Raw genomic sequence first — 27,410 nt, 5'->3', positions numbered from 1 at the left:
CACCACACAGCTCCACCGAGGCACCCACCATACAGCTCCACAGGTGCACCCACCACACAGCTCCACAGATGCACCCACCACACAGCTCCACCTACACAGCTCCACTGATGCACCCACCACACAGCTCCACCGAGGCACCCACCACACAGCTCCACCGATGCACCCACCACACAGCTCCACTGAGGCACCCACCACACAGCTCCACCGATGCACCCACCACACAGCTCCACCTACACAGCTCCGCCGATGCACCCACCACACAGCTCCGCCGAGGCACCCACCACACAGCTCCACCGATGCACCCATCACACAGCTCCACCGATGCACCCACCACCCAGCTCCACCGATGCACCCAGCACACAGCTCCAACGACACAGCTCCACCGATGCACCCACCACACAGCTCCACTGATGCACCCACCACACAGCTCCACCGATGCACCCACCGCACAGCTCCACCGATGCACCCACCACACAGCTCCACTGATGCACCCACCACACAGCTTCACCGGTGCACCCACCACACAGCTTCACCGATGCAGCCACCACACAGCTCCACAGACACAGCTCCACCGATGCACCCACCACCACCGATGCACCCACCTCCACCGACACAGCTCCACCGATGCACCCACCACACAGCTCCACCGAGGCACCCACCATACAGCTCCACCAAGGCACCCACCACCCAGCTGCACTGATGCACCCACCACACAGCTCCACCGAGGCACCCACCATACAGCTCCACAGGTGCACCCACCACACAGCTCCACAGATGCACCCACCACACAGCTCCACCTACACAGCTCCACCTACACAGCTCCACCGATGCACCCACCACACAGTTTCACCGAGGCACCCACCACACAGCTCCACCGAGGCACCCACCATACAGCTCCACCGATGCACCCACCACACAGCTCCACCGATGCACCCACCACACAGCTCCACCGAGGCACCCACCACACAGCTCCACCGAGGCACCCACCACACAGCTCCACCTACACAGCTCCGCCGAGGCACCCACCACACAGCTCCGCCGAGGCACCCACCACACAGCTCCACCGATGCACCCACCACACAGCTCCACCGATGCTCTAACTAAGCCCCACCAATGCACCCACCACACAGCTCCACCAATGCACCCACTAAGCTCCACCAATGCACACACCACTCAGCGCAACCACAGCATCACTCAGCACCACCACAGCATCACTCAGCGCAACCACAGCATCACTCAGCGCAACCACAGCATCACTGGTTCAAATATGTTCTTTCAATGTTTCAAGCGGTTTTCAAGCTTTCTTGCTTTATTAAAAATCACAAAAAGATGTTAAGATTTCACTTCTGTTTTTGGATTTTCGTCACAATAAAAAACACTGAACATAATCTTCACAAAAGTTATTTACAAAAGTGTAAGCTATTGCCATTACAAATTACATAAATTATTTAAGTATTAATTATTTAAAAAAATTAAAAGCCATTGTTATTTGTAATATCAATACATCTAAGTCACGTAAATACAAAACATGTTGCATTACAAATGCTATAGGTGTTTGCGAAAGTTAGAACTATTGGCATTGTAAATGACAAAGCTATTAATTTAGCTATTTTAAAAAATAACACATAAATAAAAAAAAATTCATTTATAAGACCAATAGCTCAAACTTTCCTAATGCGAGCCCTATTGCATTTCCAATGCTTGTTTCAAAAGCCAGCAGCCTTGAAACCTTGCCCTTGTGATAACTTTTCGGAACAGGACGCATGGAATTTTATATTTTTCTACGATTTGTATAGCTCTCTGAGGCGTACATTTATTATTCGCTGGTAAGAAACAACCAATTTATACAAGTAAGGCCTGCATTGTTGTTTTTACAAAACGTACCCTCCTCTGCGACCTGTTTTAGGGTTGCAAGTTTTTTATAAGGTGCCCTCAGATTGGAGAAAAAAGCTATTTGTGGCCTAGAGGAGCCATCCTCCAATACCACCTCACAGGGCAGTTTTTGTATTTATTGAAAAATCGAATTTTATTGTAAAAATCTGAACCTGTTGAACCTGTTTCAGTTAATGCACCATGGCACTAGCATTTTATACGTACATTTTATTATGTTTTTAATTTGCACTCAGTAATACTTTTTTAGATTGTCCTTATGTCTGTAATATATTCCTTCTTTGCTGTAACTAAGTATTCAGTCAGTATTTATGTGATATTCATGTTTTATGGGCTTGTATGGTCTACACTGATCGAATAAATATTTCTTGACGATGATCTGGCAAAGCTGTGTGTGCGTGCACACGTGTGTGTCTTTGCATATGGAAACTCTGAATACACTTCTGAGTGAAGAACATAAGTTTGTGTGATAGACTCTCACTCCCGTCAACATTTAGACCTTCATGTCTCCACTTATGGAGTCGCTATAAGTTGGCCTTGTGAACACGTGGGGGTGACTTTTAGCATAATTTGTGATTTCATGTTAGATGGACCACTTGATTAAAGTTGCAGGTGAGGCAGAGAACACTTTTACTGGGTGTGAGCACTAGATGGACAGTATACTGTTCCAAAACGATACTCAAGCCCAGGAGATGTTAAGCCTCTTGGTAGGGTAGCTGGAGCAGTTGCACACGAACATCTTCTCTTGAATCCTCTTCTGCACTCATTTATTTGTATTCCAGGCGATAGCTTGAGGAGCCATTGACCTATAGGAGAGGTCACTTGAGAAGGCGATATACACTGGCGGAAGGATGAACCAATAACCTCTCGCGTATTCCCCCTCTACAGGCAAAAAATACTGCAGGTTATGATTGTGCCCTGCTTTCAACCCCTGCACTAGATGTTTTCTCTTGGACAATGTGAACAATCTGAGACAATGAAACTATATAACTCATCTCCTAAGAATATAGAATTATATTTGAAATCAATTGTGCATTTTGTAGACCTAGAATTATTTTGGATTTTGTAAATAAATATGAATATTTTTATAAATGTCTAAGGTGTGTTTGATTTTTGACTTCCAGTATTAATTGAAATCTATCCCAGAAAATGTTCCCCTGGGTGCTGGTGTCCACAGCTTAGAGATATGTGCTCATGGGACAGCCTGTTACATTACCGGATGACTCTTTATGTCAGGGCCTCCATCCACCTGGAGTTAACTTGTATTTTTGACAAAATTTGAGTTTGCAACACATTTATTAGCATTAATTAATAAAATGCAAGAGGCATATGCCAGATAAAAGCGTGGATTACTTTGGCTCTTCCATGCATAAGAAAGATCAGGCAACAGAAACAGATTGGCAATTAGAAACATCTCAACACAAAGCAGCCAATTATCAAGGTCGCCACGTTTTACCTAGACTGATCGCTGATGCAATGGCCAGAGCTATGAGGGCTTCGTTCTGCATAATGACGTGTGCGCTTGTTGTCATGGAGACCAGATGTTTGACTCCATGTGCTTCCTGCACAGCCTTCACCACTTCCTGTGGAAACCAAAACACAGCGTCACAACTTCCTACGGTTAGATCCAATGCATTTAGAATAATAGTCATAATAATGAGTATCATTTGTGACCAGCAGCTCCCCTTCCCAGTTCTGTACTTGTTATCAAGCTCTTTTAAAGGAAAACATCTGCAGGAAAGAATTGGAATCCTTTCAGTTGAAATAATATAAACCAATATCCACTTCGCCATTTACGGCAAGTGCAGGATGGAAAAGTCCTGCATGGGGACAGAGCTGCTCCCCTGCCCTAAGTGCCCCAGCTGCATGGATATCTGGATCCTGGTTATCACTGAGTGACCACGGCCCAGGGGGTGTCTTGTGGTAATGCGGTCTTGTTAGACAGGGAGGAGCACACCAAGCACAACCTTCATAGTGGTGGAGGGCTACAGCTCTTGCCAGGAGTTGAGTGACATGAGTGCAATGGTGGCAGTAAACCCGTTTGTTTTTACCCTTTTTAAACAATTTTTATTGAAATTGTACAATTTTTTTCCCAAGGTATCAGCACAGTAAATTACCAACATAAACAGGACAACAGAAATGCTAGATTTCAAAGGGGATAAAAAACAGCAAATCATAAGACCAGGCAGATGCTTAGGCAATATCACAAAAGACAAGCGACAAAACATGCCAAAGACACGAAATGTAGCCAATTACCGGAGCAAAGAATATACCATAAATCAAATTCAGCATAAACCCGTTTGAGTTTAGTAGTGGTGTGAATAGGTCTTTTTACGCGTGTCACAGGATGGGTGCTTATCGGACAACTTCTGTAAAGTTTCACGTCTGTGTACTTAACTCACCCTTGGCCTACATAGTGAATAGTGAATGTTATGTTATGTTAAGGTGTCTTATAGAGCGCGACAGCTGCCCCAGCGAAGGGGCGCCTCGGCGCTAGAAGGAACACTGACAGATAGCAGAGTAACACCAGCTAGTTAGTGGGGAAAAGAAGAGTCTTGATGCCCTTCCTAAATTCCAAGTAGTTATTAAGACCCTGAATCTGCACAGGAAGTGTATTCCATAAAGTGGCTGCTCTATAGCGAAAAGAGCGACCACCAGCCTGAACTCTAGGTATCCGAGGAACCACTACCAAATGCTGACCCTCTGACCAAAGGGGACGTGATGGGAGATACGGCGAAAGAAGATTGGTCAGAATAGGCAGGGTGGGAGATTTCAAAACCTTAAAAGAGGTACATAAGGCCCTAAATTCAATGTGCCTGGCCACCGGTAGCCAATGGAGGCGACGGATGGCACTGGACACAGAGCAGGACTTGCGCAGGTTCTAGGAGTGTTCTGACTGCTGCATTTTGTGTCCTTTGCAGCCTCTGGACCTCTGCTTTATTAGACCCTAAGTAGAGGGAACAGGCATGATCAAGTCTGGACAAAACCATCACTTGAATGATGCCCTGACGTGTAGAGGCATCAAAGAAGCCCATCAGTGGCCTGAGCCCCCGTAAAATTCCAAAGCAGATCCCTACTGTTTGTTTGGTTTGGGCTCAGTAGATTAAAGATGAGCTCAACCAAACCCCTAAATTCTTTACTGCTTGTTTGGGGGAAGGGATACAAAAGGGGATGAGTGTTTGTATTGTCAACGCTCCGTCCATCATCCCCTTTGGTTTTTCTTTGTTCGCCCTAAATTGGCAGGGTATGCTCAGACGTGAGTCCCTTGCTCACTTTGCCACTGGATTCAAGCAAGCCCGGCTGAAGATGGCTGTAATTCCAGAAACCGGTCCTGGGAAGCTTGATTCCGGTCCAGGGAAGACATGGCTTGGCAGTTCGGGCTGGACTGTTCCCATGAGGCACAGGGTCAGACTGATTTGCCTATGACCATGTCTGAACTGGGGTGGCGGAGTGAGCTAAGGAACAGTGATGGATTAAACCCAGATCTGTTGACTGGGGGTGAGTGTTTATATTGTCAACGCTCCGTCCATCATCCCCTTTCGTTTTTCTTTGTTTGGGGGAAGGGGGCATGCCCAGACTAGCAGGCCACCAGAGATCACTCCACAGACCATGGTCTCTGCCAACCAAAAGTACCTCTGACTTGTTGGAATACAGTTGGAGGCAGTTAGCAGTCATCCACTCTGCCACTGCCGCAAGGTCGCCCTGAAACTTGAGGGCATCTTGATTGGTGTTATTCGAGAGTGCCACCACTAAATGAGTGTCGTCAGCATATGAGACCATGGTCAGGCCCCTACTCAAGGCTAAAGCAGCCAAAGGTTGAACATAGATGTTGAAAAGTAGGGGACTAAGGGAGGAGCCCTGTGGAACCCCTTGTTTGATACAGTATTCACTAGACACAAACGGGGGGTCAGATACTGAGAATCACCTCTTGTGCACAAATGAGGCAAGCCACTCTAATGCCAGACCCTTGATTCCTACCTCCACCAGGCGTCTCAACAGAATATCATGCAACAATGTGTTAAATGCGGCACTTAAATCCAACAGGATCAGCGCCGATGATTGCCTCTTATCCATGGCTGACCAGAGAAGTTCTGTCACAGCCAGGGGGGCTGACTCCATGCTGTGACCTGGCCTAAAGACATTTTGAGAGGGATCCAGTATGTTATTAAGAGTAAGAAAATCCGACAGGCGAGAGTTCACATATGCCTCTGTAATCTTAGCAGCGGAATTACTTTAGCCTGTTTCCAGGCCCTAGGCACCGTAGCAGTACTGAGAGATTTATTGATCACCTGCGTCAGAGAGGGTAAGATGGTCGGCAATACCCTCTTAAATTGGTCAGGTTTGAGAGAGTCGGCAGGAGAACCCGACTTGATCATACTACACAGTATTCGTAGCTGATCTGCCGAAATCGGGGAAAAAGAATGAAAGGTATTTAGCCGCCGGCAGATTGCTGTGTACGGTCGGGAAGGAGCTACAGATATCGTCCACCTTTTTAACAAAAAAGGTGGCCAGCTCCTCACACTGCTTATTGGACTTGATGGTAGACCCGGCGCCATTTTGCTGGGATTGCAAACTGGCAAGTATAGAAAACATGCTCTTAGCAGGGTTGGCACTTTCGCGGATTTGAATAGAGAAAAAAACAGCTCGAGCCTGGTAAATGACTTCATGGTATTTTTTAATTGCTGCCCTTTAGGTGTCCTTGGCTACCGTGCAGAAATCCCTTCTCCATATCCGCTCCAGTTTCTTGCAACCCTTAGGCATGTCAGCGAGTTCAGTCTTATACCAGGGCCTTGTTTTGGTTTCACGACTACCTGACCATTTCATGGGGATTAAGCTATCTAGTGGATGCCTAATCCATTCTGAGAATAGCCTATGTACCTCATTGATGTCCTCTGGCAAATCAGGCCGAGTGGCCCAGGAGACCAGCCTCATATTGATCCCAATTCAGTTTGTGCCAGGGTGGTTTCAGCGAGGGCAACCGACCCTTGGACTGGGTGGGAATGACTCTGTGAAGGAACATAGAAACCAAAAAATGGTCTGTCCAACCCATCTTTACAGGTGCACACATTGTGATATGGGGTATATTGGTAAAGATAGGATCTAATAGATGACCCGCACTATGCGTAGAACCTACGACCAACTGCAGTAGTTGACACGCTGCAAGGTCAGCTACGAAATTCGCTATATCAGTGTCCTCGGTGTTGTCCAGATGGAGATTCAAGTCCCCCAACACCATGAAGTTGGGGGTATTAACTGCCAATGTGTTAACTGTATCTACAAGGGCCTCTCTAAAACCTCGGGAAGGTCCCGGAGGTCGCTACACAAGTAACCCAGACATAGTATAGTTTGGGCTCAAGGTAACCTTAAAATGGGCACTCTCACAACCGATAACCAACTGTTTAATGAATGAGCAAGGATAGCAGGATTTAAAAATTATTGCTATGCCCCACACTCTAGATGCTCTATTCAATTAAAGAATACTGTAGCCCTCAGCGAGAGCCAGGCCGGGTTCAGCTGTCGTGGCATCAGAGAGCCATTTCTCAGTGAGAAAGAGAGCATCCAGGGAAGCCTCCTCCAACAAGTCAGGAATGTCGGCATGATGTTTGACTAATGAGCGGAAGTTAAGGCTAAAGATGCTTGCATGCATCCTAGGCTTAGACGGGCGGTGACACAAGGGAAGAGTATATGTGGCTTGAAAGCCACATATTAAACAACAGAAAGGGCCCTCAACAGTGAGCCCACAGACCTGCTTACACCCACTTACGGAGGACCTCAGCTCTAACAGGTTCTCCCGAGTATAGGTGGCAATATCTCTCCTGGAGATGTGTGACACTTGTGTGTATGTGATGGGATGAATGTGTGCCTGGTACATATAATAGAGGCCTGTGGATTCCATTGCGGAAGTCCAAGGCCTGGAAAGGTTAGTGGAAGTGAGGACTGCAATCCAAAGACAGATGTGGATTGCTGACATTCCTGAGGGAACACACACAGGAGGGGTGGACTAGGGTATCCTTTGTGCACATCAAACGTGTCTTTGATACCGGGAATATTTTTTTTTATCACTGGGCCTGAGCTCATTGCCTGGGGATGGAGGGTCTGATAAGGCTGACACTGTAAGACCAGGGAATCTTGATAGAGGGGAAGGCCTAGGACTTTGAACCTTTGTGAGGCATATTTCAGTGGCGGCTGACAGCCAAGTGTGGCCCCATGTTACTCGCTTAGCCTGTTTTGAGAATTTGAGCTACTGCAGTTAAGGCAAACTGTCCCTTTGACAAAGGGCAGTGCAAAGGAGAGAGCACTTCAAAGGATCTGCCACTCACAACCCACATTGCAAAGGACTAGATACTAAATCACATCTAAGTTTTGATACTGACAATAAAGATGGGAGCTTTAGTCCCACAAGTTGTTCAACTGCACTGTTCTACAGCAGGGATCAACTGTGCTGTGCCTTGGCATGAAGAGAAGCTCACACAGCGTGTAACTGCTAAAACCAGGACTAGGGACCTTGATCTGCTAGTCTTCCATCGGTTGGAGAGGCTATCACCCGGAAAGCCAGGAACACTTCCTCTGTGACTGGAACATGAGTCTTCCGCCTGCATGCCAAGTCCAGTGTGCCGTGTGAGGGGAGGAAAGAGGCTGGACGGAGCAAGGCTCAACAGGGATCCTGGTGAGTGGTTCAAGTTTATTTTATTTGCATAGTTAATTGAAAATATTGCATACCAATACAAACATTACAAATACATTCAGAAAGTAAAGGCTGCTTCAACAACTCTCGAAACCTTTAAAAATGTTGACATTAGGAAGTGTGTTCCAAAATTGTGCAAAGTTTCCCGAGATTAAAATACTATTATGAATAAAAAGCTATTACATGGGTAAGCAAGTGTGCAAATCGTTTGTTAAAACCTATGTGGCACCTATGCTTACTCTATTTAAAAGTGCCTTGCGTGGACGTATGGTCTAACCATTGTCAGGCCTTACTGATTCAATTCACCCTGACAACGAGAACAATAATACAGGTCCTTAGTCAATTCGCAAGTTATAGTGCTGATGCCTTGTGCAACCTGAATACTTGGATCACCTGTGGGGTACGAATCTGGCATAGTAGGTGACTGAAGTGCGATTACCTTGTACAGTTTAATAGTTTTAGATGTAGCCATCCTTATTGGTTCGATTGCTCCATAGCAGCAAAAAAAAAAAAAAGCAAAAAAAAAAATATATATATATATATATATATATATATATATATATATTACCTACTGGCGATAGCCAGTAGGTATATATAGTTAGGATTTTTTTCCTATGGGATTTTTGAAAATTCTATGTCGAATAACTTTGGCTTATGAGGACAGAATTGGCTGAAATTTTCAGGAAAATGGAACATTTTATTTCTGAGCAGCCCCTGAAAATTTGGGGGGTTTTCGTCAAGGGGGGGCCGAGAAAAAAGGGGGGTCCCAAAACGTGTTTTTCCCATGCAATTTTCCATAGGGCGGTTGGCCTCACTTTTAGCCTGAACGGCTGAATGGATTTACACCAAACTTGGCAAAATTGTAGGGACTGGTAGCCCGATGTGCCTTTGCTATGTCTCAAGATATAGGCTCCAGTGGTTTTTACGAAAATTAACTTTGAAAAATGTAAATTGGGCTACATTGGGCTATATATATGTTGGAGCCCAAATGTAGCCCAATGTAGCCCAATGTAGCCCAATGTAGCCCAAAGATGGCCACCAGAGACAAAAAACCAAATGTAGCCCAAATATCAGCCAGATGTAGCCCAACTATAGCCCAATGACAGATTGTCCCAGAGTGTTCTAAAGAACAACTAGAGTGCTAACAGTCCTACTTATTACAAAGGTATGGCACACCTGAAGCCATCTTGATTGGAATAAAGTGGTAACTCTTAAAACATTTAATTTAAAAAGGAACAAAATGAGGGGGTTCATTTTGCCATAGAAAGTATGATTAGCGAATATATGACGAAATCCCGCATACCATCAGTCCGCAAAAAAAATCCCGCATGTACTATTAGGCCGCAAATTAAAATAACGAAAACTTTTAGAACGAATATGCCTTTAGCATACACTAAACAACTAAACTACCCTAAACCCTAAAACACTACCCCCAGCATGACCCTACACTACACAAACAGTACAACACTACCCTAAACCCTAAAACACTACCCCCAGCATGACCCTACACTACACAAACACTACAACACTACCCTAAACCCTAAAACACTACCCCCAGCATGACCCTACACTACACAAACACTACAACACTACCCTAAACCCTAAAACACTACCCCCAGCATGACCCTACACTACACAAACACTACAACACTACCCTAAACCCTAAAACACTACCCCCAGCATGACCCTACACTACGCAAACACTACAACACTACCCAAAACCCTAAAACACTACACCCCAGCATGACCCTACACTACGCAAACACTAAAACACTACCCTAAACCCTAAAACACTACCCCCAGCATGACCCTACACTACACAAACACTACAACACAACCCTAAACCCTAAAACACTACCCCCAGCATGACCCTACACTACGCAAACACTACAACACAACCCTAAACCCTAAAACACTACCCCCAGCATGACCCTACACTACGCAAACACTACAACACTAACCTAAATCCTAAAACACTACCCCCAGCATGACCCTGCACTACGCAATCACTACAACACTACCCAAAACCCTACAACACTACACCCCAGCATGACCCTACACTACGCAAACACTACAACACTACCCTAAACCCTAAAACACTACCCCCAGCATGACCCTACACTACGCAAACACTACAACACTACCCAAAACCCTAAAACACTACACCCCAGCATGACCCTACACTACGCAAACACTACAACACTACCCTAAACCCTAACACACTACCCCCAGCATGATCCTACACTACACAAACACTACAACACTACCCTAAACCCTAAAACACTACCCCCAGCATGACCCTACACTACGCAAACACTACAACACTACCCTAAACCCTAAAACACTACCCCCAGCATGACCCTACACTACGCAAACACTACAACACTACCCTAAACCCTAAAACACTACCCCCAGCATGACCCTACACTACGCAAACACTACAACACTACCCTAAACCCTAAAACACTACCCTCAGCATGACCCTACACTACGCAAACACTACAACACTACCCAAAACCCTAAAACACTACCCCCCAGCATGACCCTACACTACGCAAACACTACAACACTACCCAAAACCCTAAAACACTACCCCCAGCATGACCCTACACTACGCAAACACTACAACACTACCCTAAATCCTAAAACACTACCCCCAGCATGACCCTACACTACGCAAACACTACAACACTACCCAAAACCCTAAAACACTACACCCCAGCATGACCCTACACTACGCAAACACTACAACACTACCCTAAACCCTAAAACACTACCCCCAGCATGACCCTACACTACGCAAACACTACAACACTACCCAAAACCCTAAAACACTACACCCCAGCATGACCCTACACTACGCAAACACTACAACACTACCCTAAACCCTAAAACACTACCCCCAGCATGACCCTACACTACGCAAACACTACAACACTACCCTAAACCCTAAAACACTACCCCCAGCATGACCCTACACTACGCAAACACTACAACACTACCCTAAACCCTAAAACACTACCCCCAGCATGACCCTACACTACGCAAACACTACAACACTACCCTAAACCCTAAAACACTACCCTCAGCATGACCCTACACTACGCAAACACTACAACACTACCCAAAACCCTAAAACACTACCCCCCAGCATGACCCTACACTACGCAAACACTACAACACTACCCAAAACCCTAAAACACTACCCCCCAGCATGACCCTACACTACGCAAACACTACAACACTACCCAAAACCCTAAAACACTACCCCCAGCATGACCCTACACTACGCAAACACTACAACACTACCCAAAACCCTAAAACACTACACCCCAGCATGACCCTACACTACAACACTACCCAAAACCCTAAAACACTACACCCCAGCATGACCCTACACTACGCAAACACTACAACACTACCCAAAACCCTAAAACACTACCCCCAGCATGACCCTACACTACGCAAACACTACAACACTACCCAAAACCCTAAAACACTACCCCCAGCATGACCCTACACTACGCAAACACTACAACACTACCCTAAACCCTAAAATACTACACCCCAGCATGACCCTACACTACGCAAACACTACAACACTACCCAAAACCCTAAAACACTACCCCCAGCATGACCCTACACTACGCAAACACTACAACACTATCCTAAACCCTAAAACACTACGCCCAGCATGACCCTACACTACGCAAACACTACAACACTACCCTAAACCCTAAAACACTAGCCCCAGCATGACCCTACACTACGCAAACACTACAACACAACCCTAAACCCTAAAACACTACCCCCAGCATGACCCTACACTACGCAAACACTACAACACTACCCTGAACCCTAAAACACTACCCCCAGCATGACCCTACACTACGCAAACACTACAACACAACCCTAAACCCTAAAACACTACCCCCAGCATGACCCTACACTAAACAACCACCACAACTCTACACTACACTAACACAACACTACACTACACAACACTACACTACACTACACAATCACTAACCCACGAAAAAATTAACACAAACCCACTTACCTCTCTCGTCATCGTGGTTTTCACAACGCAAATGCATTTACCATACATGCCTTTAAAACGTAATTCTTTGTAAAGGCATGCGCGATAAATGCACATGCGTTTTGAAAAAATGCGGGATAATGGTATGCGAGCTCAATGACCTTGCGGGATAATGGTATGCGGACTGAAAGTCTGCGGGATAAAAAATGCGGGAAAATGGCTGCAAACCATGATTAGCAGCAGACTTCCCTGGTGAGCACTAGCTTTACTACAGTGATCTAATGAGCAACTAGAGTGCTAACATTCAGAATTTATGGCAAATGTGTGACACATCTGAATGCCTTCTTGATAGAACCAAAGTAAACAAGCATTGAAAATGCAATAGATCTCGCCCTCGTTTAAGTTAAAGCCATTCTGTTTGTAATGAGGTGGCTTTTTAGCTTTGCTTTTATTAGTGTTTTTAAAACTTTCATGTAAATAACATGCATATGTATGCATATATGTATATGTATGCATGCATTTATATTTATATAGATATGCAGATTACATATGTTTATATATGTATATTACCTACTGGCGATAGCCAGTGGGTATATATAGTTAGGATTTTTTCTCTATGGGATTTCTGAAAATTCTATGTCTAATAACTTTGGCGTTTGTGGACGGAATTGGCTGAAATTTTCAGGAAAATGGCACATTTTTCTTCTGAGCAGCCCCTGAAAATTTGGTGGGGTTTCGTCAAGGGGGGGCCGAGAACAAAGGGGGGTCCCAAAACGCGTTTTTCCCATTCATTTTTCCATAGGGCGGTTGGACTCACTTTTAGCTCGAACGGCTGAATAGATTTACATGAAACTTGGCAAAATTGTAGATATGGTTTGCCCGACGTGCCTTTGCTATGTCTCAATATATGTGCTCCAGTGGATTTTGAGAAATTAACGTTTAAAAAAATATATATATCTGTGACAGCGCTCCGGTTAGCGCCCCGGTTCGCGTACCTGACGCGTAACGGAACTTCGCGAAGCGAATCTGATTGGCTCTCCGGTGTCTGTCAACATTCTAAACAAACCGGAGCCGCCGCCATCTTGTCTCTCGGTACGATCGAGAGACAAGATGTGGTGAAAAACGAAGGGCGAAATGAAGGAAAGGGGGCAAGGTAGACCACTCCTGACCCCCTAGGATTGATGAGGGGGATATTAAAGTGCCCCGCGGGGCAAAAAATATTGCGATTTTACGCCGTAGAGGCGCGTCCCGGTACGCGAACCGGGCAGCTCACCGGGCAGCTAACCGGCAGCGTAGCTGTCAACATTGTAAACAGTCCGGAGCGGCCGCCATCTTGTCTCTCGGTAGGTTCGAGAGACAAGATGTGGTGAAAAAAGAAGGGGGAAATGAAGGAAAGGGGGCAAGGTAAACCCCTCCTGACCCCCTAGGATTTATGAGGGGGATATTAAAGTCCCCCGCGATTTTTCGCGGTAGAGGCGCTTCCCGGTACGCGAACCGGGCAGCTAACCGGCAGCGTAACGGGAGTCCACCATCTTGTGTTTTTGGAGCGTCCGGTTCGCGTACCGGGTAGCGTCCCGGTAAGCGTAACAAGGGGAAAACCAAGAGAAACAGTAAAAAAAAAATTAAGGGAATAGATTTCCAGCAAACTTGGCAAAATTGTAGGGACTGTTTGTTTGATGTGCCTTTGCAAGGCCTCAAGATATGTGCACGTGTGGATTTTGTCTAATTAATGTTAAAAAAAATATATATATCTGTAAGCGTGCTCTGGCACGCTTACGTTACGGGTTTTGTTTGCGCTGCAGAACCGATACGTCACGGTTATGCGACGCGTCATGAGGCGTCTCACGTGGCTACGTGATACGTCACGTAATAAAGAATATATTTTACAGCTATAGATATTAGCTTTTAAAAAACCAATGAAATTCACTGAAAAAACCATAGGTTATAGACCATATATAGTTAGGAATTTGCATTTACAAAACCTTGAAAATTCACTGAAAAAACCATAGGTTAGAGACCATATATAGTTAGCTGGACATTTTATTGACAAAAAACCAATGAAATTCCATATATAGTTAGTTGCACTAACTATATATCGCGCACCCGCAATCCACTGCTGATGATGTCACATATTACATCATTCATGACATGGTTAGTGACATCACTGATGACATCACTGATGACATCTCAAATGACATCACTGATGACATCACTGAAAACATCTCATTTGACATGACTGATAACATCACTGATGATATCATTCATGTGATAATACCATGAACCTCTTCAGACTCTAATATAACCTTAGATACAATCAGTGTAAACAGACAGTCACAGACTGTCACTCATCCATGGAGTTACTCACACACCTAGTCAGTTATGCCAAAAATCAATCACACCTCCATTTTCTCAACTATACAGTTATACACACCTTACTTATTCAAACATATACTAACACATATTTACTTTACTCTCTTATACAATCTCTGATACATGTTCTCAATGATCCATACAGCCACTCACACATTCACTGGCTCTTATGCACAGGTATTTATAGATGTCAACTCTCACATGTACTGTGTTTTACATATGTACTTAATTTGACATGTAGCACTGAGATATCCATTCACTCACTAATACACTCATGCACAGTCAACCGCCCATACAGCTGTTTCCACATACACTTTTGAATCCATACATATAGTGAATCAACTACTCACACATCTATGTACAGTCACACACCTCCCAGCCACCCATACACACACACTCAGTTTCCCATACAAATACTTGGACAACCAATGAATAACCCATACAGTTACTCATATAGCTACTGATCAACACATGCAGCAGTTTACAGAACAACAGACATAATGATGCACAAATTAAAACAGTTTAGTCACTAACCCATGCACTCAGTGAGACACATTTAATCACTCACTCATACAGTCAGTCATGCACCTACTAAATCCTTCATCCAGACACTTATACATCCACTCATTCTTCAATATGTAAGACATATTTTAACTTTACAGAAACATACAGTCACTGGATGTTGTCATCAGTGATGTCATCAGTGATGTCATTTGAGATGTCATCAGTGATGTCATCAGTGATGTCACTAACCATGTCATGAATGATGTAATATGTGACATCATCAGCAGTGGATTGCGGGTGCGCGATATATAGTTAGTGCAACTAACTATATATGGAATTTCATTGGTTTTTTGTCAATAAAATGTCCAGCTAACTATATATGGTCTCTAACCTATGGTTTTTTCAGTGAATTTTCAAGGTTTTGTAAATGCAAATTCCTAACTATATATGGTCTATAACCTATGGTTTTTTCAGTGAATTTCATTGGTTTTTTAAAAGCTAATATCTATAGCTGTAAAATATATATATATATATATATATAAATTAAATTTAAAATTAAAATACAAAATAGATGGGTGCCTAAGCGGTGTACTGGCCTGACAAATCTACGGTCTGCTCGTACAGACAAACAGTTTTTGGTTTTTGTGTGAACCATGATCTTAAGGGTCGCCAACTTGTTAGTTTTCAGGGTGCTTGATGATGGCTGGCTGTAAAATGTTGTAGTTGGAGAGTACTCCTGTCTTACACCAAACACTGCTCGTTATTTTTAGACAATTCTTTAAAAAGCGGATGTAAGAACTTTACCCCTTGCAAGATAGGGGAATTGAAGTGCCACTTAACCAAGTAATTGCCGCTTGTCTGCAAGAGCGAATTTTCAGCTGTTTTTTATCTTTGTTCCAAGGGCATACACAGAAAACGTGCTAGTAATTCTGCCTTGTACCCACAAAGTTGACAAGCTCGATTTTGCGACTGGAATAAGGTCTTTACAGCTAGATTCATCAAGCATTTTTGCGAGCGCAAATGGTGCGAATCGCTAAATTCGTCCGTTTGCGCCCGCAAAAATGGCATTTGGAATTCATCAATGGGTCATGAACTCGCAATTTGAAAAATCACAAATGATTGCGATTTTCCAAATTGCGATCGCATTTAAGGAATCTCAATTTGAGATTCCTCATATGCTATTCATGAACCTTTGAAAAATTGCGATTTCGCTATTTTTTGCCGCTATTTACCGCGAAGTCTGACTTCGTGGTAAATAGCGAAAACGGAGAAAAATGCACTTTTATGCATTTTTCTCAGTTGTATGTTATACACACACATGTCCTTTGGACATGTGTGTGCGCAACATCAGTCTACATTTTCATTTCAGGGGTGCTACAGGGTGTCCTTTGGACACCCCTGGCACCCTTGAAATCGCATCCTTATTTGCGATTAGCAATTTGCTAATCGCAAATAAGGAATGTGTAGGAATCGCAATTTATTTAGTGATTCCTACATGAATCCCGTTTTGCAATTCCTTAATAGCGATTCCTTAATAATCGCTATTAAGGACTCGCCAAAACGGAACAATGATGAATCTGGCTGTTAGTCTCCATGGTACCAGAACGAAATAGCATAAACTGGTGCTTGAGAACATAAGAAAAGTGAGCTGACCAATACAGAGTTGAAGTGTTGATTGTACAATTGAATGCAGATTTTCCCATGTTCGCAGCCCAGGCTGCCTGCATGCATAGATCCTTAATGACCTGGTTTAGATGGTTGCCCCAGGAGCCTTTTAGGTTGCTGAATTGTTGCTCCTCAATTTCCTTCCCACATAAGTTGTTAATAGAGCGCCTTTCAGAAGCACGCAATCTCCAGCACAGTTTGACGTAAGCGCTTTTGTATTGAAATACTTGATTTTTCAAACAAAACTCTAGGCGTACTTGGGCTGGTGAGGCTGAATTTGGAATGTGAAACACAGGATTTATAAACTTTCGTTTGTATTTTATTAAGAGTAACAGTTTTGGATCTTCATATAATTTCTGCACAGTAGGACAACATTGGCATCAACCGAGCTGACATTACGGAAAGAGGAGATGGCTAAACGATGGACAACTCAGTTTCTGCTTTAGTAGTTTGAACCCGTAGGTTAGCGGCTGTGCTTTTGCCTGAATAGCGACTAAATGGTATTTAAACGTCATTTGATGACCCACGTTAAATCCCAGATATTTTTATCTGGGTGTTACCGCCACTTTTTTCCTTCTAAAAAGTAGGAGTATGACTTAAATTTGAAGTCGATCAGCCCAACCACTTCAGTTTTGTTCAGGTTTAGCTCTAGCCCTTGGTTATCTATATAGCTTTTTAGGTCGTTCATGATGCGTTGCAGACCTACTGGAGTTTGACTCAATAGGACAATGTCATCCGGGTATTGTAGGCAGCCTAATATTTCTGAATCCAGAGTAGGTGGGTGGCACTTATCCAGTGGGAGACCGGAAATTCTTTGTGGAAATTTTGTTTGTGGCCGCTCTCTCAAATTTTGACTTGCGCCCAGGTCTCTGTATGTAATTCAATGACTGTCATCAATAGGCCTCTTATAAGGCCCTATTCTTCCGGTTTTGTCAATAATCATCCTTGGGGAACTTAATCAAAAGCAGACTTGAGGTCCATAAAACACACTAATAACCGCGATTTTGTATATTTGGCCTTCTCTACTAAGAGAGTTAATGCTGTTAGGTGTGTTAGTGTCCCCATGCCTGCTTTAAATCTGTCTGAATTCGTGCTATTAGTTGTTTTTCATCTGCTCCAGCTTTTAAATGAAGGAGTAGACAAGATGCATCTTTGCTTCGATGTTGATAAAAGCTTGGAGCCTGTGGTTTAGTGGAGAGGCTGGATTTCTCTTTTGTAGATCGGATATAAGATGTTGCCTTTCTATGAATCTGGTATTCGATTGATACAATAGAGATCATTAAAAGTGGTGCAAAATAATAGGCCCAGTAAGTTACATCACATTTGAATACTGTATTTGGGATTCCATTGACTTGCCTCACCTGGTTTTAATTTCTTTAAAATTCCCTTCAGCGGTTCTGTAGCCACAACTGAGATGTGGAGATCATGATTTGTGAACATCTGGGGCCTCATTTATGAAAAGTGACGCATCATGTCGCAAGGAGTTACAGATACGTCAGTATTTCTGACGTATCTGTAAGCGCAAAAGTGACGCATTGCTGGAGTGTGTCACAAAAGTGACGCAACTCCAGCAATGCGTCCTGCGTCCTTTCACGTGGGGAAAGCCCCATGTGAAAGGGCTTGCGTCAGTCTTACGCCTGCTGAGAGGCAGGCGCAAGATTTTGACGCAACAGCGTCCTAAAAGTGACCCAGTTAAATCTCATAGATTTCACTGCGTCACTATTACAAGGCTTTTGCGGGGGAACGCCCCCTCTGCATACATTATACCTGATGCAGGTATAATGTGGCGCAGGGGTTTAAAAAGTGACGCATCTACCTAGATGCGTCACTTTTTAAATATGGCGCAACAAGGCACATTTTTTACACCGCTGGTGCGTCACAAAAAGTGACGCACCGGCGGCGCAAAACTGACGCAAGGCCTTCATAAATAAGGGGCCTTATGCTTATCAGAATTCCCTTGGTTGCAGTGATTTGTGATGATTGAACTTGTCTTGCATTTGGCTATGGCAGGCTGGCTTTCCCCTATGCCCTCTAGCTCTGACGCTGTTTATATTGCAAGAACATGAGCTTCCCATGTAGGTGCATCAATACCTGGGTTGTTCTGTCTGGCTTTTCCAGATGCCAGCCTTATTACCAGCCGCCAGAATTGTTTACTATTGTGATGTTTGCTGGACATATGGAGCTTCATCCACAGATCCTCCTGTCAGTTTATTTTCTCTCCCCAGCAATTTTTATGATATTGTATTTTGAAATTTTGTAGCCTGGTTTTATCCAGTCTCTTACCTAGTCTTACCCCCTTTGCCACTTTTTTTGTTTCACGTGCTTTGAGGTTTTTGGTTCATAGCTCTCAGAAGACTTGCCTTCTGTGACTCCCGTTTTTGTTGACTCCATTTATCTTTCTTGGACGTAGTTTTTTATTGGAAAATTTGACAATTATAGCTCATTTAAAAGTACCCATGCCTTTTCTTGTTCCCCTGCTTCTGTTCTTACTTTTTCCTGTTTTTCTGTTTCACTTTTATGACCTTGATGGTTCCAGCACAGTGGAAGACCTCTGCCATCAGTTTCTCTACCCCAGGACCACACCATTTTAATCTGTTAAATTCTAGGTTACTGGGGCGGAGATTAAGTTGTTTATTTTACACAACTGATAGAACTTGCACAATTCAGGGTGGACTGAGGGAAGAGATTACTCTCTGTGCGGGGGAGTATTTGAAAGTGACACACCTGAGGAAGAGCTGCTTTGCCAATTAAAGTATAATCAATTGTTGAGCTTTGTCTACCTCTTAAGAAAGTAATTGAAGCAGGCGAGTCCTATTTCGTATTGCCATTCAGGAGCGTAAGCTCAAGTTTGTCCAGCCTCTCTCTGAAATTGGTTCTGCTGTGGGGAGAACCCCTATTTTAACTGAATTGCCTAGATCTGTAATAAAGTCTCCAGAGATGGTCACAATAGCATGCTTGTATTGCTTCTGTAGAGATTTTGATATTTTGAGCAGTGTTTCCATGTTTTCCCGTGTTTGTGCTTTCCTGGGGTGAATATTTACATTTATAAACAGTGCTGCTGTCTGAGTGGGGATTGGCTTCTAGTGCTCCTGCTTACTTGCTTGCATCCAACTTACTCTGAGGTCTATTTGTTCTGTAACCTAGTTGAATTTGGTGGACCAAAATAAGGAGAGGGCCCCTTTGGGGTGTCCAAATTTCAATGACTTTATTGCTGGAACATGATACTCTACGTAGCCTATGATTTGTGTTGGTTCTACACACCAGGTTTCTTGAGACAAGATGATATCACAGTTCTGGATAAATTTTATTGCATCATCTTCTTGCAGTAGGTTCACCAGCCCATGTGTGTTCCAAGAGCAGATGTTTATGCTGTTCGACTCCGTTGCAGAGATTGTGTTCTTCTTGTCAGGACCAGTTGATGACTAGACCTTTGCAAAACCTGGGCCTAGCCTGGTTGTTGGGAGACGAGGAGTCAAAATACACTTGCTGGAACTGGCCCTGATGGGATGTGCTTGACAGCTTCACAATTGTTAGATTTTCAAATGATCTCTGATTCATACCAGCTCCTGCCACTCCCCTTAAGACTGTGTTCCCTCTTGTTTTTGTAGGTAGCAATGGTTCTGGGTATCAGGAATTGGATTTTTGCACCATGAATTAAAGATGATTTGATTTGCCAGAATTTGAACAACTATATCGGAGGAGGTCCAGGTTGTTAAAGTTGCTTCTTTTTCACTTCTGTAGGGATGTGGTCAGAGTGGATCCCGGTGAACAGAGGGTGAGGTGAGCGGTCCAGTCAGGACTCTTGTCAGGGCTACTGTGAAGTTGCAGGACGTTGACAGGAACAACTGACATTGTTAGGGGCCATAACCAGTGTCTGCCAGAAGGGCAGCCACGAGGACTGTTGGGGCTATTGCCTAGTACAACTGACCTTGTTAGGGACGTCGCTTATGCCTGTGACTCCTTTATGCCAGGAGGGGCCCACTAGGACCGTTGTGACCATCGCCTGTGCCAGAGGAGTTGCTGCAACCAGTAGAAGGACTCGGGCTCAAGGTCAAATGCTGCCCTGCAACAGCGGTGCTGCCTCGCCAACTTACTGGCAAGAATCGCAAAGGAGAAGTCGCTGCACCCAGAAATTGTCCCGTCAGCGTGTAATCTCGCCAACCACGGAGAGCCATGTTGCAGCCCGCTCATTGCCAGAGTGTGGGAAGATGCAACCCGGCCCCAAACACTTTCTCAGGCTGCTGTAAGGTAGAACTGGAACAGGACCAGCAAGTCCTTTTAGACTTGCACAAGCCATGGGGAGCTCAGCCCTCAAAGCTAAAGCTAGACTTTTTGTGCATCACTAGTGCGTGCAGCACCTGTGGAGTTGCTTCCACCGAAGCGCCAGGGATGCATTGGTTAGTGTGGAGGAGGAAGTAAGAGGTCCTGGGAATGACACTACCTAGACTAGAGCTAGTGTGAGAGATTTTTAGTTTGTCTTATTTAATGTGCTGTGTTTGTGTGTAATAAATACAACATTTCTTACCAAAGGTAAGTACTGAACTGGACAATCAAATTGTTAGGATCATCGTGGGTATTTTGAGTATTGAGTATTTGCATTCCTTGCACCCATCTCCCCCTGAAAAGCCTTAGATTGTTCGACCTGTGCTACCACTGTGAGTCTAGTGATGGAGTAGTTGTTCAGGACCCATAATAGGTCAGGCCGAGGACAGCATGAGTAAAAGACCACAACCTCCCTGTGGGAGGAAGAAGGCTAAATCCGATCCTCACGATGTCTGCATACTCTGCTTTCCATCTACGCAGATTCCTGATCAGTGCCTACACTGTAAGAAGTTTTCTCATTGAACCCCGAGGGAGAGATAGATAATTTGCCTTCAGGACATGGCAGAACAGCGCAGGCAGCAAGTCCAGTCTCAAGGTGAGACCCCAGAGCAAGGAGAGGATCAGTCCTCTACCAGGGCTCTTACATCCACATCTGCAGGACGTGGAAGGTTCAAACAGAGAGTTCCAGCCAGAAAATGTCATGGTTCCTGGTTAACGTTGAGGGACTTGAGGTTGAGACCAGATATGGCTCTGACTTGCTCGCCATCCAGGACTGGATCACTGTCAAGGAAGAGATGCAGTGCAATGTTGAGGCACGGTAGACCTCATTTGCCGTCAACGCGCTCTGCAAGATCGATGTTGAGGAGCATATTGATGTTGAGGTGAGGTGCTCCATCGACTCTGAGGAGCGGTCGAAGTCGAGGCTTCAGAGGAGATCACTACCAAAGAGATGGTCAACATCGAGGACACAATAAAAGAGGAGAAAAAGATGCAAATCTATTCATCACATGATTCAGAGTACTTGAGGGCTTACTCTCCGGCTTCTCCAATAGTACTTCCAGATTCTCCATCTCCTCCAGCTCCACCTCATCCTCCACCTCTGGTGCCTACTCTTCCAGCACCCATGCCTCCTGTAGCACCGCAAAGGCCTAAATCGCACTCTAAAACACGTCATTGGTCATACCATCATAGGCGTCATTCAAGGCATTCATCCTCTAGGTGCTCTCGCAATCGCAGCCGTAGATCACAATCCAGGACACGTAAATCATCCAGACATCGATCAAGGCACACAACATCCTCTTCTATGTCAACTGGAAAATATTCACAGACACTATCCGATTCTTCACCACCTCACCTCTCTTCTGTGGATTACTTCACCACATTCCAGGAGGTTCTTGAGAGAGGGGCTGCAACTAAATATTTAGATATCAATCCCGCACCTACCACATCTGTCATCTTTGAAAATCTACACCAGCGGTCTGCTTCAAGACATCTGCCTCCATTGGTTCCGGTCTTTTAAAGCCAGCGAAGGAACTGTTTCTGGCACCAGCCTCAAACAAAACAGCTCCTTCGAGGCTACAGAAAAAAATATTGCCCTCCTGAGCAAGATCCTCTTTTTCTTAAATCGGATCCACCTCCTGACTCGGTGTTCTTTCTGGTAGCCAAGAAGCATCATGCCACCACCTCTGCTTCTCAGTTATTCCTTCTCAGGGACAAACAGGAAGCCTAACTGAAGGTAGTGAACAAAGGCCTCATGGTGTCCAACAAAGTCATCAGTTCCGCAGCAGACTCCTCCCTGTTGGCGGCACATTAATATTGTCATGGCATTGCCTTAAGGTGGCCTTCCTGGCTACACCTCATGTCTCGGAAACAAGAGTTGCAGCAAAGGATTTTAAATCTTCCTTTTTCTTCTGAGATCTACCCTCTTCAGCAGCTACAATGACAATGAGATGGCTTGCATGAACTCTGAAATGGTTACTCTTAAGGCTGTCGGCCAAGAAAGACTGAAAGAGAAAAGGTGTTACTTCAGGCCGTTCCAACGCTGGCTTCTCTCAGAGGGTTCAAACCCCTCATTGGTACCAGAGTTGTCAACAACTTCAACAACAGCAGCCATTTTAGCAACAGCAGAGTCGACAATTTAGAGGACGCTCTTCCCAACAGGACGCCCAAGGGGCTAAACCCACAACAGATGCCAAAACCTGAATCTTCGATTTCCCTTCTTCCGTTACCCACTCTGGTAGGGGGAAGCATCACCCACTTTCTGGCAGAGTAGCAGCAAATCACAAAAGACACTTGGGTTCAGAATATTATTCAAAAGATTCACCATTCCTCCTCCGACTATACAACCAAAACCATCCAGCTATCATCTACACATGCTTCCGGTAGAAGTCAACATCTTGCTACAGAAGCGTGCGTGGAGGTCATCCCCCACAATCAATGGGGTACATGCATCTACTCCAGATGCTTTCTCGTGAAGAAAAAAGGATGATTTCAGATCCATCTTAACTTAAAAGTAGCCAACAAATGGATTACGGGAGAAAAGTTGAGATGCTGGTATTACATCAGTTCTATCCCAACTACATTGGGGGATTGGCTCTGTTCCACAAACCTCCAAGACCCATATTTTCATGTGCCTATCGCCAAAAAACATTGCAAGTTCTTGAGGTTTTCTAGTGAGGCAGGACCATTATCAATTCCACGTCCTTCCATTCTGCCCCAAGTCAGCTCCCAGAACCATTTTGAATGGCATGGCAGTAGTTGCTGCTCATCTCAGGAGGCACCAAATCTTCGTAAATCCCTATCTAGATGATTGGTTAATCAATTTGTCAACTTCATAGGATGCCCAATGACATTTCAACTGGACATGCAATGTCCTTCAACGGTTGGGTCTTCACATCAACCACAAGTCCGTCTCCACCCCGAATCAGACTCTGTAATACTTAGGGGCCACCATCGACGCACAGCAGGCAAAAGTGTGTCCTTCGGAGGAGAGACTTTTATCGATCTGTCAGAAATGCCACCCTCTAATGGAAGCCTCTTATCCCACAGTAAGGTCAGTATCATCCCTTCTTGTCTCCATGGCCTCATGTATCCTCCTCACCCTGAATGCACACCTCCACATGCAACCCTCTGCAGGAATATCTCAAGGATCAGAGGGATCAAGCAGTAGGCAACTGGGAAGACTAGATCATTCTCCCCCTCATGTAAAGCAATCTCTTACATGGCGGTGCTCTTCGACCAATCTCCTTCACAGGATGCCTTTCCACCAACAGACTCCCTCTCAAACCATACTGACAGATGCATCATTACAGTGGTGGGGAACCCACATGGATCATCTCCAAATTCAAGGCACATGGTTTCTGAAGGAGATGACCTACCACATCAATCTCCTCGAGTTCCAGGAAGTACACCTTGCACTGAAAGCATTTCACCTGTCATGCTTGCTCAGATGGACAATATGACCACCATGTATTACCTCAACAAGCGGGGGGACATGGTCCAGACCTTTATCCCACGAAGCCCAAACAATTTGAGATTAGATAGTAGCCATGTACCTGCGGATCACAGCGACTCAGCTCGCAGGTGTGCAAAATGTGCAGGCAGATGCCCTCAGCAGGCTTCTGAAGTAAAACTATGAATGGGTCCTTCAAGATGACATTGTGCAAGATATATTCCTGCTGTGGGACTCTCCACACATCAACTTGTTTGCCGCTGCAGGAAAAAAAATGGCAAGACTTTGCTTTGAGGTACTTCCAACCAAGGACTCTGGGATATATGCTGTGCAGTGACTGGTCAGGTAAATGTTTTTATGCCTTCCCACCATTCCCTCTGATCCTGGCAGTCTTCCTCAAGCTGCCCCAGACTCATCCTGATAGCCCCGGAGTGGCCAAATCAATGGTGGTTCACAGACCTCTTTCACCGGTAACAGAGTCCACATCTCAAGCTGACATGCCGACCAGACCTGCTAACAAAGTTCGAAGGCCGGATGGTTCACCCCAATCTCTCCTCTTTGAATTTAACAGCATAGCTCCTGAGCTAGGGCAATATGGACACTTGAAATTGCCACAAGACTGCACGGAAGTCCTCAAGGAGACTAAACAGTAACCTGTTCAGCATGCGCCTTCAAGTGGAAGAAATTTTGCATTGGTGTTCCTCCAAGATCGTAGATCCTACTACTTGCCAGGAAGATATCATTCTCCCCTTTCTTCTGCATTTGTCAAAATCTTGCTTACAATTCTCCTCCATACGAGTCCATTTGGTGGCACTCACTGCTAACAGAAAATGTACTTCCTATTAGGCTTCCTTCAAATCCCTGGGTGCTTAACATTGTCCTTTCACGTCTCATGCAGGTCCCTTTTGAACCTGTTCATAAGGTGTCCCTACAGCATTTCACATGGAAAGCAGCTTTCCTTGTAGCAATTACATCAGCTCATAGGGTTAGCGAAATTCAGGTTTTATGCTCTCATGAGCCCTACACTGTCTTCCACTTTAACAAAGTAGTTATGAGGACCCACCTTAAATTTCTCTGCAAAGTAGTTTCAGACTTTTATGTCAATCAGACACTTTCATTGCCAACTTTTTTTCAGCACCCTTCAACTACAACTGAAGGAACTCTTCTTTCCCTGAATGTGAGGTGGGTCTTGAAGTTTTATCTTAGCAAGACTTGTGACATATATAAATTGGACCAATTTCTTTGATAAATTACCCCGTGATCTGTACAGGTTAAGCCTCTTCCAAACAATCCATCTCATGATGATAGTGTCTTGCATTCTCTTGTACTATCAAAAAGCCAACAAGACCTTATCAGCTAGACCTAAAGCCCACTCGCTAGAGGTAAAGCAGCTACTGCCACTTTGATGAAAAACATCACTATAGCAGAGATCTGTAAAGTGGCTAAATTGGGGTCTGTTCACACATTCATCAAGCATTGTTTGGATTCGGATGCTTGAGCAGACGCTCATGTAGGACAAGCCTCCATCAGAAATATATATGCCTAATTCGAACTGATTATCATTCCGCTGTTGTTTTCCTCCGCTCTTGGTGGGGATGGTCTTTATATTCTATTCAAATGCTTAGGACTATCAACGGAGATGCCGGGATACTTGGGAGCCGAACAGGTTATCAGTGTGGCAGGACATTTGGAGTACGTTTTACTACAAGCCTACCCCTTTCCTGCCATCCGTGAGAAACATTTATTCCACTCAAATTGGGCCGAATTTTTACGTACATCTCAGATGGAGAGATAAGTATACCCTCCATTCCTACACAAAGGGATTTCTAACTGTCCCTTCAACATAAAAATGTATAGGAACATTCTTTAACTAAATCAAGGGAGGGAATTTGTTGTTTTGCCCTAATGAAAGCCCAGGACCAAGCAGGCTGCTAAAAAGGGATGAAACATGTTGGCAGATACTTAGCGTCATAGGACCACCACCTCCAAAAATACCCGCAATTTTACATATTTTTAATATCTGCTACGTCCCTGTGAATAAAGGGATAGCTTGGGAACGGAGTAGGATTTTTATCTTTAGACCCCCTGGCCTACATCTCCTAAGCGCTCCCTGAAATACGGTCGAGCCCACCCTGACCTTTAGGAGTCAGGGTGAACACGATGATGAAGCATGACACCAATAGGGTGTGTGAGGGTTAAAAAGAAGGAGTTGCCTCTTTTCTGCACCCAGCGGTGTAAGCCACGTACATTTTATTGTCAAGCTTGATGGTTCTGGATACCTTACAGTAGTTATATCAATGGAGATCCCCTATGAGAGAAGGATGTGTTTCTTACCTGTAACTCCAGTTCTCTCATAGGGGAATCGCCATTGAAGTCATAGGTGACACACCTGCCACACGGTGGTTATAACAGAGGATATTTTTGGGTTATCCTATCCCTAACACATTCCTTCAAAACTGCAACTGCTACCTACTAGGCATGAG

The 27,410-nt window shown here is 44.6% G+C and overlaps 1 protein-coding gene across 1 annotated transcript in view; it reads right to left on the bottom strand.

Moving 5' to 3' along the window:
* Positions 1-27,410, bottom strand: part of LOC147711210 (rap1 GTPase-GDP dissociation stimulator 1-like) — a 622,318-nt gene that overhangs the window by 61,045 nt on the left and 533,863 nt on the right. Inside the window, exon 12 of the mRNA XM_086921991.1 lies at positions 3,347-3,473. Coding sequence (XP_086778117.1) covers positions 3,347-3,473 — 127 coding nt within the window. The remainder of the gene's footprint in view (positions 1-3,346; positions 3,474-27,410) is intronic.

This window comes from Lissotriton vulgaris, chromosome 5 (genome assembly GCF_964263255.1).
Source record: "Lissotriton vulgaris chromosome 5, aLisVul1.2, whole genome shotgun sequence".
Lineage (NCBI taxonomy): Eukaryota > Metazoa > Chordata > Amphibia > Caudata > Salamandridae > Lissotriton > Lissotriton vulgaris.
Note: the sequence above shows the minus strand (reverse complement) of the source record. Positions and strands in the feature narration are given on the sequence as shown.